This window comes from Bison bison, unplaced genomic scaffold (genome assembly GCF_000754665.1).
Source record: "Bison bison bison isolate TAMUID 2011002044 unplaced genomic scaffold, Bison_UMD1.0 scf7180017864053, whole genome shotgun sequence".
Lineage (NCBI taxonomy): Eukaryota > Metazoa > Chordata > Mammalia > Artiodactyla > Bovidae > Bison > Bison bison.
In genome coordinates, this window is record NW_011494625.1 from 4,541,791 (window position 1) to 4,558,231 (window position 16,441).

A 16,441-nucleotide genomic window follows, 5' to 3' on the forward strand; every position below is an offset into this window, starting at 1 on the left:
TGCTGTAACCCCAGGGCCATTGGCTTGGCCACTCCCCTGCCCATTCCTAGATTCCCCCTTATCAGCCAGATGTCATCAACTCTGAGAAGCTGAACTGATCATCCCTCTCTTTTCCTTCAGAGATTTTTATCATCTTCTGGAATTATTAAATCTACTTTTTTGAATGCGTTTGTTTTTGGCCTTCTTTGCATTAGCTCCATGAAGCAGGTCATTTTCTATTTTGTTACCTGCTGTATCCTCTATGCAAAGAACACACGGTAAATGCTCAATAAAAAAATGAATGAATGAATGGCAAAGCATGAGGCTTTACTGCGGTGCCACAGCTGTCTCCCTAAGACCCAGTGGGCAGAGAAATATTTGGACTCATGCATGTACCACATCATTTTAAAAATATATTTATTTCTAACTTCAGATAAATAATGAGATTCCAGGAGAAGCTTTTTCCTTTCTCATCAGAGCAGTTCTACCTGTGCTAATGGACCAGACCATTGATTTTTAAAACTAAATAAAACATGATAGGATTTCTTCTGAAGGAAACAGCATGCTTTGCACTCACTGAAAAATACAAAATGGATCTCTGATGAACTTGACAGCATTATTATAGCTAGAGAAAAGCAATCATTGTTCTGGTTTTTGGGGGGCTGCCAAGTTGGAAACGCTGGTAGATGCTCTTAGGCTGCAGGGCAGGGCCTGCTGGGCAATAAACATGCCAGCATTCTCTGGAAAACGCCGTGTTTGGTCTCTGAGTCCCAGGGTGACTGGCTGGGGAACAGGGCTCGCTCCCATCAGTGCACACTCTGTGTCTGGACCTCCCTCTTCCAGGGCCTCCGCCTTGTCACCTTTTACATGTGGTTTCCATCTTGAGTGTCTAAGTGGGGAACATAAGGTACTGAGAGGCTGGTTTTCATATTTAAATATTTATTCCCTTTGTGTTTTCACTATCCCCTTGAGATTTATAATGGTTTGATTCTAGGCACGTGGTTCCGGAGATATCATGCTGAGATGAAGGCAGCTGTAACTTCACAAAAGCCTAAATTGTAGGAAAAACATGGGTTTGGGTTAGTGTTAAATGTCTGTGTTTGCTTAGCAGAAGGATGGTTAGTCTTACCAATGTCAAATCAACTTAAGAAAATCAAGGAAAAAATAATCTTTCACCGCCCTTCTCCCGCCCCCTTTTTTTCCCCTTAGTCCCCCTCTCCTTTCCAGCCCTGGTGAAATGAAGGCAGGAGGCTGAGAATGATATACCTCGACAGGCTCGGGATACAAGACCATTTTTGCTGTAGGTTCGTGGGGTAGCTCCCTGCCTTCTGCCCTCTCTTGGTGACTGGATGGTAGTGGTGGTGGTTTAGCCACTAAGCCGTGTCTAACTCTTGTGACTCCGTGGACTGTAGCCTGCCAGGCTCTTCTGTCCAAGGGATTTTCCACAAAAGTCATATCTTGGAACCTCCTATCTCCCCAGCTACAAAATAAAAGACCCAATAGGCAAGACCTTTTTTTTTTTGTTCCTATATATGCCTTTTTTTTTTTTTTTGCAGAGGGCACAATACTCAGAACCACATAAACACATAGCAGGGAGCTGTTGAGAACTTGTAGAAAGGCCGAGATACTGGTGAGTCTAGACTCCCTCAGTCTTGCTGCCCCTTAGCCTTGGCAAGTGCACGTCATCTCCCCTGCGGGAAACTGGAGGTGAGAGCTTCACTATGAGGACCCTCAGTGATCTGATTCTTCAAGGGATGCCTTTCAGAATAATGTGCCACTTCCCAGGGGCTTGCTGCCTTCCTCTCTTCCATTCCGGGTGGTATCCCGGTTCAGGGAGCCGGCAGGAGGATATCCTGCCCATAGGTGGGCCCTTCCCGAATCACAGGTGCCAAAGAAAGTAAGCCGTCACGTGCTCTGGCCCAAGTGCTGGACGCCCCCTTCTTCAAAGGCGATGCCAGTGCTCCAGTCTCTCCAGTGGTTTTCCACTTGAGCGTTCTCTGTGATTTAGGATAGAGTGCAGGAGCCTGGTTCTTAATTATCAGGCACCCTTTGACCATATCAGCTCTTCCCTTCTCCATGTCAGTTTCAAAGGGAAAAGTCCTTCGATAAACAGCATAAACATCCTTCTCCAAGTTCAGATGGTGCTTTTCCTTGCCTCCCTCAAAGTTCCCTTCTGTCTGTCCTAAACACCCTAAAAGATCTTTTTTAGGTAGCTATTTATTTACCTCCTTGGCTGTGCCAGGTCTTAGTGGCGACCCTTGGGATCTTTAGTTGTGGCTTTCGAACTCTTACTTGTGGCAGGTTGGCTCTAGTTCCCTGACCAGGGATCGAACCTGGGCGCCCTGCATTGAAAGTGCAGAAGAGTCTTAGCCACCAGACCACCAGGGAAGTCCCGCTAAATATCCTAAAGTGTTTGTGTTAGAAAGACCCTGCATAGGCATATTGTGCTCCCTGAAACACCTAAAAAGGACTAAGACCATGAACATCACTAGGATCCTGTTCCTGAATGGTATCAGAAGACTAAAGGAGAACAGTTTAAGATGAGTGACTCTGTGAAAGTATATTCATTGAGGTAGGCCTGAGTTGCATATCCTCACACTGCTTTCTTTTTTTTTCATGTTGTCTTTCTATTGAGACAATGAATTCCTTCTTGGTTTCCAACACTTAGGTTTTCTCCAACTGTGTTAGAATGTGCTGGCCAGGCCAGAGAGAGCCCCAGGGGAGCCTGGTCTCACATCCTTCTTTGGGGGAGGCCAGCAAGAGTGGCTCTCATTCCATCCTGTGGGGCTGTGTACAGATGGATTATCTAGATTTCTACCTTCTGGCCACATTCTCAAAGGAAACCCTTCAGGAGCACGCATTTCTCTGACTCATGCTGTAGAGCGAGGGGTTTAGGGTGAGCCTGAGGCTCTAACCTGTGCCCCTGGTATGAATTCTGGTTCATGCTGATGTTTCCCAACTTCTCCAGTCTTTGTTATCACTGCCGTCACCTGAAGAAAAGCTTTTTCTGGTTATTCTGGGTATTCCTTAGCATTATCTTTGGTTTGTCTGCCCCAGGGTGGAGTGCCAGAGACCGTTGAGACGTTTTAAGTCTTATGTGGTTGTTGAGTATCTGCAGAAGCCACTGCTGGTCACAGTCCCTTCCACAAGAAGCTCAGTTGTCTTGCCCCACCTTACAGTAGATCTAACGAAAACCTAAAACTAGACTTCCCTAGCGCCCAGGGACGGGGGAGCCTGGTGGGCTGCCATCTATGGGGTCGCACAGAGTCGGACACGACTGAAGCGACTTAGCAGCAGCAGCAGCAGCAGCGGTCCAGTGGCTAAGACCCTGCCTTACGGTGCAGGGGCCATGGGTTCGATCCCTGGTCTGGAAATGAAGATCCTGTGCACCACAGCTAAGGAACCTGCATGTCGCAGCCAAAAACAAAACAAAACAAAACAGGCTTAGAATAGTTTAAGAGAAAAAGAAAAGGCAGAACTGCTCCATGCTTTGGCTTCAGCTCCTTTTCCACCCCCTCCCTGTTCTTTTGGATTTTTGCTCATCATTCCTCTGACCTTTCTCATGCCATGAGGCTTTTCTTCCATTAGAATGTTTTCATTTGCCTTTTCCTCTTTCCATTTTGTATACTTTTTTTTTTTAAGCCCCTTTGTCAAATAGATTACCTCAACCTCAGAAATGACCACATTTCCTCATTTTTCAGTCCTAAAAATGGCGTGTTTCTTACTTTGATTTATTTTGCTTTTTTGACTTTGAGTTTTATTTATATGTGGACTTTCTTTGGGTGTGTGTTTTGACTCTTTGAAGTGCATGTGACAGAAATGCAACTCAAAGTTGCTTAAACAAACACAGCAGGACTTACCGGATCACGTCAATAGAACTGAGGTGTCCAAGGAGGGCCTCCAAGTACAGCTAGACCAAGGCTTGGATAGTGTATTTGGGACTCATACACCAGAGACCTCTCTGTAAGGTGACCAGTTGTCCCTGTGTGCCCAAGTCTGGGGGAGCATCTTGGGCATGGGACTTTCTATGCTAAAGCCAGGAAAGTCCCAGTTTGGTCTGAGATGGTCACTCTGTCTCTGAGTTGATGTTTTTCAGTTTTTCCATCCCCACATGGTGTCAGAGAGACTCTAAAGTAGCCCCAAGTGTTTGTTTCTCACAGCTGGCCCCCCTGGGAGAAAAGAAAGGTTTTTATTCCTGACAGTCCCAGCAGCAGCTCGGGGAGTCATCAGAGTAGCCGTGTAGCATAGATGTTGAGGCTGGACCCGGGAGCCAGACCGACTGCTCTGCCATTTACAAGGCAGGTAACTGGACAAGTTACCTAAATGTGGGCGCCTCAGTTCCCCCATCTGTAAAATGGAGGAAATAATGATATTTATGTCAGATCTGTGAGGCTTCAATGAGTTTGGCCAGTGCCCAGCACATATTTTGACTGTTCATTTTTTTTATTGTTGTTACTGCTATTATTATCATATTCTTCACCTGTAATATAGATATTCATTCAGTAAATTTATTTTATTGAAATATAGTTGGTTTACAATGTTGTATTAGTTTCAGGTATATAGCAAAGTGATTCACTTATACATTGCTAAGTCACTTCAGTCGTGTCCAACTCTGTGCGACCCCAGGGACGGCAGCCCACCAGGCTCCCCCGTCCCTGGGATTCTCCAGGCAAGAACAATGGAGTGGGGTGCCATTGTCTTCTCTGTCACTTATACATACATATATATATATATATATATATATCCCTTTCAGATTATTTTCCCTTAAAAGTTATTACAAAATATCGAGTAGAGTTTACTGTGCTATACAGCAGATCCTTATGGATTCTCTATCTTTTCAGATGTTTATTTGTTTATTTGGTTGCCCCAGGCTGTAGTTGCGGCGCATGGGATCTTTAATTGTGGCATTCAGAATCTAGTTTCCTGACCAGAGATCAAACCCTGGCCCCCTGCACGGGTGCACGGAATCTTAGCCACTGGACCAGCAGAGGAGTCCTGGTTATCTATTTTATGCATTGGAGGAGGAAATGGCAACCCACTCCAGTGTTCTTGCCTGGAGAATCCCAGGGATGGAGGAGCCTGGTGGGCTGCCGTCCCTGGGGTCGCACAGAGCCAGACACGACGGAAGCGACTTAGCAGCAGCAGCAGCAGTGTGTCTGTGGGCTTCCTTGGTAGCTCAGATGGGGAAGAATTTGCCTGCAATGCAGGAGACCCAGATTCAATCCCTGGGTTGGGAAGATCCCCTGGAAAAGGGAATGGCAACAACCCACTCCAGTATTCTTGCCCGGAGAATCCCATGGAGAGAGGAGCCTGGCGGGCTACAGTCCGTGAGGTAGCAAAGAGTCGAACAAGACTGAGCGAAGACTGGAGGGGAGTGTGTCTATGTTAGTTGCAAACTCATAATTTATCCCTCTCCCCACGGTACTGAGCACTTGGACACTGTGCTGAGTCTGAATGTAATAGTGAGTAAGTATATTCTAGGCTTCCCTGGTGGCTCAGATGGTAAAGAATCTCTCTGCGATGCAGAAAACCTGGGTTCTATCCCTGGGTCAGGAAGATTCCCAGGAGAAGGGACTCCTACCCTTCTTCCTACCCACTCCAGTGTTCTTGCCTGGAGAATCCCACGGACAGAGGAGCCTGGTGGGCTGTAGGCCATGGGGTCACAAAAGAGTCGGACACGACTGAGCGACTATCGCCTTTACTTTCAAGTATATAACAGTGAGTAACAGATAAGGCCCCTCCTTTCATGGAATATTCTAGAAGTAGGAGACAGACAATAAAAAGTAGACTGATAAGATAATCAGAGACTCCAAGTGCCATGAAGGAAATGAGCAGGCCGACCCAGGAAGGGACCAACCTCTTGGTGAAAGCAGATGTGAACTGCAGCTCCAAAGTGAGGAGGGCCGTGGGAACGAGTAGGGGGTTCCCGGTACAGGGGTGAGGGCTTGCAGAGACCCCGAGGTGAGCACGGGTTCCACATGTCCAGGAGCCAGAAAAGCAGCCAGTGTGGCTGGGCCCGAAGGACCGAGGGTGAGAGCTGGACCCAGCTTGACGTGGGCGAGGCCCTAGCGTGAAGGTCACGGGGGAAACTTGACCTGGCAGCGCCCATTCATAGGGTTATTGGCAGCGGAGGCAGGGGCTTGGGTCCTGCCAGGGACCAAGTGAACGGTCCATGAGTGGGGTCTGGCTGTCGGCCTCCTTTCCAAGTCCAGTGCCATCACCCCCTCTCTGCTTATCTCTCTCCGACGATAGTCTAACTTCCTTTCCTAACAACTTCCCCTGATGCCGTTCTCAGCCCGCTTTAATCCATCCTCCAGAGATGGAATGACCTTGATAAAAGCACATCGGTCCTGTGACCATGTCTCTCTCCTTAGATGCTAGGCATGGATCCCCGTTACCGAAGCATGACACTGCAGCCCTTCTGCTGGAAGGGGGCTCATTGTCGGGTGGCCCCCTTGACCTTCGAAGGGCTCAGCTTCCCTGCCTTGACTCTTGCCGGTCCCCTCCACCAGGAGGCTCTAGAAGGCTCTGCCTCCCTCTCCCTCCTCTGATTGGCCTGTGCTTTTCTTCAAAGACTCAGCTTAGAGTCACATTCTCTAGAGAGCCTTTCCTGATGCTCGCTCCGGTGGACTCCATCCCCCTGTATCCCATGTACTGTGAGTCTTGTGGTGCTGCGTCTATGTTCCGAGAGGCCCTGGGAGACTGACCTGCGAGGGAAGAACCGGCATCTGCCAATTTCTTTTTTCCTTATTCCCTGTACAATGACTGGCAAACGAGCAATGGAGTCCCGGCTCCTCAGAGTCACTTAACTTTCGCAAACTCAACTAGATTCTCTCTCTCTGTCTCTCTCACACACACACATGTGCACACACACAGTGTGTGTAAGTTTAAATGGTCATCCCTCCCCTGCCCACCATTCCACACAATGAGTCTATGGTCCACAGGTGGATTCTGCTTATTCTCATGAGGGGGTCTTGGTTTTCAGGGCTCACCAACCTTAAAGAGACAGTGTGATCTCATGACTCGGCTCCTCAGCTAAAGCCAAGCTGTCCATCTGGTGCTCGTAAGAAGTCACTCTCTGGACACAGATTCAAGGGAGAATGTGCCGTGCTGGAATAATGGAGAGACTGTGGCTTCTTCCCAGGGCCTTCCTCCAGAGGAATTCTGACTGCACGCTGTCTTCCCCGTACCTGTCGACTTTGAAACCCAGCCTATCTGTGATATGAGTGCCTTCTCTAAATGTTTGTTGAGTTTATTTATTGGCTAGGAATTGGCAAGGTCAGGGCCCAAATTCAAATCATCCTACTTCTAATTTAGGGTTCTGGCTCCAATCCTCAGTGCATCATATATAATCGCTCTTTTCGAAAAGTTGTTCTTACTCCTAAAAGGCAGACAGAGAGATACAAGTGCCATGAAGAAATGATTGTCTGAAGCCAGCAGTCTTTGGACAATACTTTGTCACGCAGAACTTTGAGCGATGGCTTCCACCTTCGGAAAAAGTTGCCATGTGTGTTAGAAGGCATTGCTTTTATAATCCCTCTTTGGAAATGTATTTAAGTGGATTCCATTCTTTTCATATTCTTGGTCACTGACTACTGAACTGAGACTTGGATAATAGTTGATTGAGAGCCACTCAACTCTCAGTTGAAATGTAGTCTCAGTGAAATGTAGAACTGGGGAGAGTTTAGGTCTCAGTAAACATCCCTCGAGAGTCTTTACCAGGTTTGCTTTTTGGCTCTTGCTGTTCCATCTTCCTTGGTGACCTCCTCGGCCTCCAAGCTCAACCCCATTCTGTCCTGATGAATCACAAGTCTCCACTGTGTTCCCCAGGCCCTGTCTGCGTTCCTCCCAGGCCTTTGGGTATCTATTCCCGAGGCGCCCACTGGCCCTTGCTCACACCTCCCCATTTTGTTGCCTACTTCTCACAGCCCCCTTCCTGAGAACCCCAGGCACCGCCATCCTCCAAGTCCGCTGACGTCTCTTCCAGCCCCCAGCCCTAATCAGCACATTCCATGTGCTCTGCGTGTGCCCAGTAAGCATCACCATTGTGGGCCCATCATTACTGCTCTGACTCCAGCCTGTGGTGCCCACCTCTCAAGATAATCTTTAGACCCATCAATGTGGTGTCTCTGGCGCACAAGTCTCCCTCTTCAAGTCATTCTAACACTCCTGACATATTTTTCTTCGAAGAATAACTTCTCAGTTTCAGAAGCCTCAGTGACATTCAACAACAGCTTCCTGAATTATTCAATCCAATCCTCTCAACATAGGATGTTGGATGTTGGACGTTTGCAAAGCCCTGTGGAACGCCACATCAATGTCACTGATTAATTAATTCCCAAGGCGGCCTTCCCTGAAAGGGACACTCCAGAAAAACCATGCTTTGTGTTTCTGCCTTTGCTACTTTTCTTCCTCTTTCCTTGAGTCATCCTCTTTGATTTCTCCTGTTTACATCATGGCCTGAATATGTCTACATTCAAGGCCTTATCACATGGGAAATGTTCATTGATTTTTGGTCTCAATTTTGTAAACCTCTGTTGTAACTCCTTTATGTCATTCTATCATCTTCTTTGCCCTATAACTGTGAACATGGATATCATATTGCCCTGACAACTACTATCTCTTTGGGGTCTTTTATATTTTTGGCAGCTCAACATAGGGAGCATCCAGTGGAATAAGAATAAATATTTACTGAATTGAATCAAATGGAAATAACGTTTTATATGCTCATCAGCACTGCTGCCAACTCAGCTTCAAATCAGCCACCCTCTCTGTCACCACACACACACACACACAACACGCACACAGAGTCTAGATCCCTTTGCCAGATCTTACTGGGTCAGCTTCAGACCACATCTTCTAGCCCATTCAGGTTTTCTGGGAATTTTCCTGAAGTCCTTCTTCCCCTGGTCAACAGCAACAGGCCTGTTCTCCCTCTCTCTGTTTTTCCAAAGCAGCCGGTTCGTCTTGGGAAGGCTGCTCAACGCCAAGTTCTTCCTGGGGGCACCAGTTCAAGCCAGACTGTGCTCCAATCCACGGTCCGCTATCTGTGAACTTAACCAGTGGCCACCTAAGTCTGCACCAAAGAAATACAAAGAGCAGACTAATAGCAGAAAACCCTACTTTAAAGACCAGATCTGGGTTTGTAAAGGGCTGTTGCTTTGGGCAACAGCCCTGTACAAAGAAAATGACCCTGCTAAGATTTTTAGGGATTTTTTTTCCCCCTGGATCTTAGAGTGAACAAATCTGCAGTCTTAGAAAGCAATATGCAAAGCAGCAGTTATAGGGAATTTCATGTGTGGCATGGAGTGGTTAAAAACAAAAACCAGAAAACAAAAACAAAAACAAAAACCAGGGATTTCCCTGGTGGTCCAGTGGCTAAGACTCCACACTCCCAATTCAGGGGACCTGGGTTCAATCCCTGGTCAGGGAACTAGATCCTACATGCCATCTAAGACTGGATGTAGCCAATACATAAATAAATATTAAAAAAAAAAAAAAAAACCAAACCTACACACCAGCAGTTATATTATTTTTCTAACCAACCATTTCTCCTTTTCTTTCATATGCATTACATTTATTTTCATCACTACATCATTATTGATTGTTTGACTTTAATCTGTTTAGATCAAGAATGATATGAAAGAATGCTGATTGAACTTAAGGTAAAGAAAGCAAACATTCTGAGCCTTTTTTTTTTTTTTTTTGAGATGAACATGGATCATACCATTTAATGCAGACCCAAGGCCTTGCATTTTTTGGAGGTAGGGATTACTTCCATTACAGATTCTTTTCATGTAGATCATAAAAATACAATGCATTGTGATGATCCCAATTCAAAAATTACATGCTGCAGTTCATATTAACACTGACAGCTCCTCATAGAGAAAAAGAAAATTAAATTTTCTTGGCCTAACTAACCAGTTCTTAATGTGATTTCTCAATGCCTGTCTTTCATGCTCTCACCTGAACAGTATGTGACATTCTTTTTGACCTGCTTTAGACAAAGCCATGAGTAGAAGGTTTTTTCCAAATGTTGTGCTAAGTCACTTCAGTTGTGTCCGAGTTTTTGTGACCCTATGGACTGTAGCCTGCCAGACTCCTCTGTCCATGGGATTTCCCAAGCAAGAATACTGGAGTAGAATTCCTCCTCCAGGGGATCTTCCCAACCCAGGGATTGAACCTGTGTCTCCTTACATTGGCAGGCAGATTCTTCACCACTAGCGCCACCTGGGGACGGGCTCAGATGGTTGTGGCACACGGGCTTAGTCGCTCCTAGGCATATGGAATCTTCTGGGACCCTGCATTGGCAGGCCGATTCTTAGCCACTGTACCTCCAGGGAAGTCCTAAGTGTATTCTTACTGGTTCGCTCTTACTCTGCATCACTCTGTGCTCGAGCCACAGTGGCCTGAGGATACGTGTGGGAGCTCACATAGTTTTTCTGCACTGTAGTTTGCAAACTTTTGATGGTCTGCTTGCGCCTCTCACCCAGACCAATGATTTCAACATTTCCTCTCCCTCCATCAGTTCAGTTCAGTCGCTCAGTTGTGTCCGACTCTGCGACCCCAGGGACTGCAGCACGCCTGGCTTCCCTGCCCATCACCACCTCCCGGAGCTTGCTCAAACTCATGTCCATCGAGTCGGTGATGCCATCCAACTGTCTCATCCTCTGTCATCCCCTTCTCCTGCCTTCAGTCTTCCCCACCATCAGGGTCTTTTCCAATAAGTTGGCTCTTTGCATCAGGTGGCCAAAGTACTGGAGCTTCAGCTTCAGCGTCAGTCCTTCCAAGGAATATTCAGGACTGATCTTTAGGATGGACTAGTTTGATCTCCCTCCATACTGATCAGCTGTTGAACATTCTCTGTTTGATATATCATTCAGCAGTGAGGGCTTAGGACCGATGATATCTAGGATAGCAAAGACATTTTTGTTTGCCCAGGACTTTCTCACTTTTAGCACTAAAAAAAAAAAAATCCCTTGTGCTGGGAAATTCCTTAGTCCTGGGCAAACTGGACAATTGGTTATCCTAAGTACTGCCCTTAAACATTCCCTCTTGTCTTTCCGATGCCCAAGGCATCTTGGGACTGAGAATTAGTGCCCTAGGTATTTATGTTCCACTGATCATTTACTCGGTGGGGGCGGGGGGAAGAAAGGTAACCAAAACTACTCCATTACATAGGTTACAATACATTTAAGACACACTGAAGGGTAGTAACCCAAACTACACCATCAGCCCTGAGATCCCTAACCAAAGGAGACCAGGGCTGAGCCTACCCTGCTTATAACAATTTTCCCTGTTTTTGAGGAGAAAAAATCGAGTTCAAGGATATCCTTTAAAAGGATGGATTGCTAAATAGAAAATTTGAATGGAAAACCGTTTTAGGGCTTCCCTGATGTCTCAGTAGTAAAGAATCCACCTGCCAGTGCAGGAGACACGGGTTTGATCCCTGATCAGGGAAGATCCCACATGCTGCGGATCAACTAAGCCTTGTGTGCCACGGCTACTGAGCCTTTGCTCTAGAGCCCGGGAGCCACAGCTACTGAAGCCTGCACACCCTGGAGCCGGTGCTCTGCAGCCAGAGAAGCCATCGCAATGAGAAGCCTGCACACTGCAATTGGAGACTAGACCCCGCGTGCCGCAGCTAGAGAAAGCCCAAGCAGCAGTGAAGACCCGGCACAGCCAAAAATAAATAAATGCATAAAATTATATTTAAAAAAAGAAAACCACTTTAACCAGTGGGAGAACCAAGGGTGAGGATTTTCTTCTATTGAATTCAGACACAGGACATATCCTGAAGGCAAATTTTATCCAGCTTTCATTTCTAGGAAAGTAAAAGAAACATCTGCTTGTGGGGATTCAGCCAAGCCACTCTGGCCCGACCAGCAGTCTAAACTCAAGTAAGCGACAGGTTCTGTGGGAAAGAGGCTAGTTCGATAGTGGGTTCAATGAACTGAAAGCGAGGCAAGAATTTAATAGGGCTATTAAAGCTAGAAGTTGGAGGAAGCCACTGGCTACTCCTATTTTAAGACGGTTTTGTTTTCATTTATTCGAAAATGTTTAGAAGAAAGAGAGTGTCTTCAAGATACAGATTGTTGGTAGCAGCTGAATGATAAGATATTATCTCTTAGTAGAAATATCTCCTTGCAACTTCAACATTCAAAAATATGGGAGTGGAGGAGTTTGGTGGATGAGAAGGGTACCAGAAGTATGTCCAGATTTGAACAGAGGCAAAGTCTTCTCATGAATTTTTTTTCTCAGAGCAGACACTTAGAAACAGAGAAAAGTTGCATAGAAAGACAAATAGTCACCAATTCTGTCCCTTGAGATTTAGTGGAATTGAGCCAAAGATCAAATACGTGTGAGTTTGGTTTTTGCTTTTGTTTTGGCTTGGAAAACTGGAATTAAATCTAGGCAACTAACCACAAGAGGGAAAGAAATTGGCTGCCCCAAAGAGGCTGCCAGAGAAGTAGAAAAAAAAGTAATGTGATCTTAGAAGAATAAGGGTAAGCTGGAGTGATGTTATGTGGAATAGTATAGAAAAATACAGGAGCCTTCCAAGCCGGATTGACTTTCATAGACTTCCTATGATTCCTTTTTGAATATTCGGCATCAAAGGTACAGTGATCCCAAGAAACTCTCTGAGGGTCATATTGTAAACAGCTGAACCAGATTTAAACCCTGCTCCAAAGCCTGGGTCTTCACCAGCATGCTGTGTCACAACATTTTACAGGGTGCACCAGCCCGCTCGGTCTCTAAGTAGAGGCTGCAACTATACTTCAAGAGGCTGCAACTGGGGGACTTCCCTGGTGGCCCAGGGGCTAAGACTGTGAGCTTCCAACGCAAGGGGCCTGGGTTCAATCCCTGGTCAGGGAACTAGATCCTTCATGCCGTGACTAACACCCAGTGCAGCCAAGTAAATTAAGAAAAAAGAGAGGAAGAGGGTCTGCAATTGGGAATAAAGAGCAGTTCCCTCACTGTGGGATACAGGAGAGGGCTGCAGAGGCTGGCTCTGCCTATGATAACCACAGCCTTTATGGCGCCCCCCTGTCCTTTGGGGTCTTTTAGGGCTTCCCAGGTGGTGCTAGTGGTAAAGGATCCGCCTGCCAATGCTGGAGACATGGGTTCGATGCCTGGTGGGGAAGAAACGCTGGAAGAGGAAATGGCAACCCACTCCACTATTCTTGCCTGGAGAATCCCCATGGGCCGAGGAGCCTGGCAGGCTATAGTTCATGGAGTGGTAAAGAGTTGGACATGACTGAGCGACTAAGCAAAGATGAAGAATCGCTCGTCAAGCCCTGCAGCTCTGCCTCATGAGAGGTATCGGAAGGTGGATGGACACTTCAGGCTCTGTGTGAACCACGTTTGGCAACAGAGAGAGATGCTAGAAGATTTGTTGAGTACACCTTCTGTGCAAGGTATCACTCTAAGCTCTTTTTGTGTACTAAGCTGTTAAGATCTCTTTGGAACGCTGTGAGGTCAGTGTTCCTAGTATCTCCGTTTTATAGAAGAAAGGAGACAGGCACGTAGGCCCAGTGTACTTTTAACCCTGATGGGGCGTGTTGGGCATTCAGGCAGGTACAAGAATGACCAACAGTATCCTTTTTCCTCATTTCGCATTTCTTCATCTGGAAAGTAATTATGAAGACTCTGATATTACAAAATACAGGCCTGGAGGAACTTGATTATGATCTGGAAAAGAAATGAGCCAAGAACATACAACCTGTGGGCTATAAAATCTGACCTATTTTTATACTGACTACAAGCTAAGAATGATTTTGCATTTTTAAAGGATTGTAAAATAAATTTTAAAAACCTATTTTATGACTTGAAAATAATATGAGATGGAGATATCAGTGTCCATGGATAAAGTTTTGGCAGGACACAGACACATGCTGTGGTGGCTGCTTTCAGAACACAGTCTAGGGTTGACTGGTTGCCTCAGAAGCCAAACAACTCACAAACCTAAAATGCTTACTATCTGGCCCTTCACAGAAAAAGTACTGACTTCTGCTATAGAAGCCTGTGACAGACAAGTTTTGGCAGATTTGTGAGTTTCCTGGGTAATTTAGAACCTGCCCTTTTGTGTGCAAAATGGTTAAACTAAAAAAAAAACAAACCCTAATTTGAATAAGCATATTTCAGAAATGCCTTTTTAAATAGACTATGCAAAATATATATACACGAATATATTGATGTATTTCTATTTCACTAAATGTTAGTCCTCTGCTTGTTTTCAACCCCAAACTGCTACGTTCATTGGCTTGCACACTTTTCAAGCCTTTTCATTAACTGATTTGATAATTTTATTTATTTTTAAACATTTATTTATTTATTTGGCTGCATTGGGTCTTCGTTGTGGCCCCAGAGATCTTGGTTGCATCAAGCAGATCTTTATGGCACACAGATTCTCTCGGTGCTTCATGCAGGCTCAGTAGCCGTGGTAGCTGTGGTACTCGGGCTTAGCTGCCCTTCAGCATGTGGGATCTTAGTTCCCCAACCAGGAATCAAACCCACATCCCCTGCATTGCAAGCCAGAGTCTTAACCACTGAACCACTAGGGAATTCCCTTATTTGATCTTTTTAAATACTGTACAAATGCCAGTCATTCTTTAATCGAATGATCTTGAAATGTTTGTGGAGTTTTTCTTTCTTTTTAAATTGAAATTCAGTTTTGCAATATTGCGTTAATATCAAGTGTACACCAATGTGACTCAGTTATATATGTGTCATATATGTATTCATAATTTTATTTTTCAGGTTGTTTTCCATTATAGGTTATTACAAGGCATTGAATATAGTTCCCTGTGCTACACAGTACATCCTTGCTGTTTATCTGTTTTATATATAGCAGTGTGTACCTATTAATCCTTACTTATCTCTCTCCTTTCCCCTTTGGTAACCGTAAGTTTGTTTGCTATGTCCATGAGTCCGTTTCTGTTTTGTATATAGATTCACTGTATTAATTTTTAGATCCACAGGTAAATGATATGTTTGCCTTCCTTACCTCACTTAGTATGATATTCTCCAAGTCTACTCATGGTGCTGCCAATGGTCGTATTTTGCCCTTTTTAATGGCTGAGTAATATTCCATTGTATTCCTAAACCAGTCATCTGTTGATGGCTATTCAGGTTGCTTTTGTTCCTTCACTATTGTAAGTAGTGCTGCCATGAACATTGGGGTGTGTGTATCTTTTTCGTATTTGTCTTCATTTTTTCTGGATATATGCTCAGGAGTGGGGTTACTGGGTCATATGGTACCTCTATTTGTAGTTTTTTATGGAAACTTTTGGAGTTTTTCTTGAACCTACTTCATGCTGAGTCTCTCGCCTATTGCTGACCAAAGGATGCCCAGTCTAACTGTTCTACATCCCTCTTCTAATTTGTGACTTCTTACCTGTTTAGTTCTAAGAAAGTGTGTTAGGATTGTGTCTAAACTAAGAGAGAATAAACTAAGCCTCAAGAGAGATTCAAATACATGAGCTCTGATGCTTCAGCCAAAGGGGAAAGATGGCATTGTGGGGGCTGATGCAGTCTTCAGGTGCTTGTGTGTCCGTTCACTTGGGTCTTAAAAATTTGTTAATTACTTGATAACATTTAAAGAGTTTGGATTTTTTTAAATATAAAATTCAGATTTCTCCCTCCTCTTAAAACATTTGCAGAGCTGGCAGCATTGGCCCCATGACCCTACATGTTACTCACTGCTGGCTGTGAAGGTGGCTCTTGTTCAGTCTCAAAGTCGTTTCCAACCCTTTGCAACACCACGGAATGCAGCACGCCAGCCTCCCCTGTCCTTCAGTATCTCCTGGAGTTTGCTCAAATTCACATCCGTTGAGTCAGTGACTATGCCATCCAATCATCTCATCCTCTGCTGCCCCCTTCTCCTCTTGCCCTCAATCTTTCCCAGCATCAGGATCTTTTCCAATAAGTTGGCTCATCACATCAGATGGCCAAAGTACTGGAGCTTCAGCTTCAGCATCAGTCCTTCCAGTGAATATTCAGGACTGATTTCCTTTAGGATTGATCTCCTTGCTGTCCAGGGGACTCTCAAGGGTCTTCTCCAGAACAGTTCGAAAGCTGTAGGTGGGGCAAGAACTAACGATTCTACCACTGTCCCCACCTTCTTTCAGCCTCCCCGACACCATGGCCAAGCGTTAGCTGCCGCTCAGAAATTCACTAGCCCTGTTTTTCTTGCCCTTCACCAGCTTTACCTACTTTTTTTTGTTTTAACTTTTTTCACTTACCTGTCTGTACACATTCAGGTGTATGAATCCAGCCTTGATGTTTGATCTTTATTTTGGTTGCCAGGAGACCTTTTCAGGTTTACTTTCTGGGTTTCGATGTGGTTGAAGTGTTTGAGGTTGTCAGAGTGACACAGCTCAAGCCTTGGGTGGGAAGCAGGATGGTTTGACCTTGGTGGACGTGAGAGCGCCCAACAAAAAAACAACAACAAAAAAAACAT

The 16,441-nt window shown here is 45.3% G+C and overlaps 2 protein-coding genes across 4 annotated transcripts in view; both read left to right on the forward strand.

Moving 5' to 3' along the window:
* LOC104985613 (N-acetyllactosaminide beta-1,6-N-acetylglucosaminyl-transferase) overlaps nt 1–16,441 on the forward strand; it is a 120,870-nt gene that overhangs the window by 60,202 nt on the left and 44,227 nt on the right. The gene's annotated exons all lie outside the window — the stretch shown is intronic.
* Nucleotides 1–16,441, forward strand: part of LOC104985614 — a 58,843-nt gene that overhangs the window by 36,308 nt on the left and 6,094 nt on the right. The window contains exon 2 of one of the 2 annotated variants that reach the window (XM_010835854.1): nt 1,536–3,226. The exons of the other annotated variant lie outside the window; for it this stretch is intronic. Within the exon in view, the coding sequence (XP_010834156.1) occupies nt 1,536–1,561 (26 nt within the window). The 3' untranslated portion in view covers nt 1,562–3,226. Of the gene's footprint in view, nt 1–1,535; nt 3,227–16,441 lie in introns of those variants that run through there. 2 annotated transcript variants of the gene reach the window in all.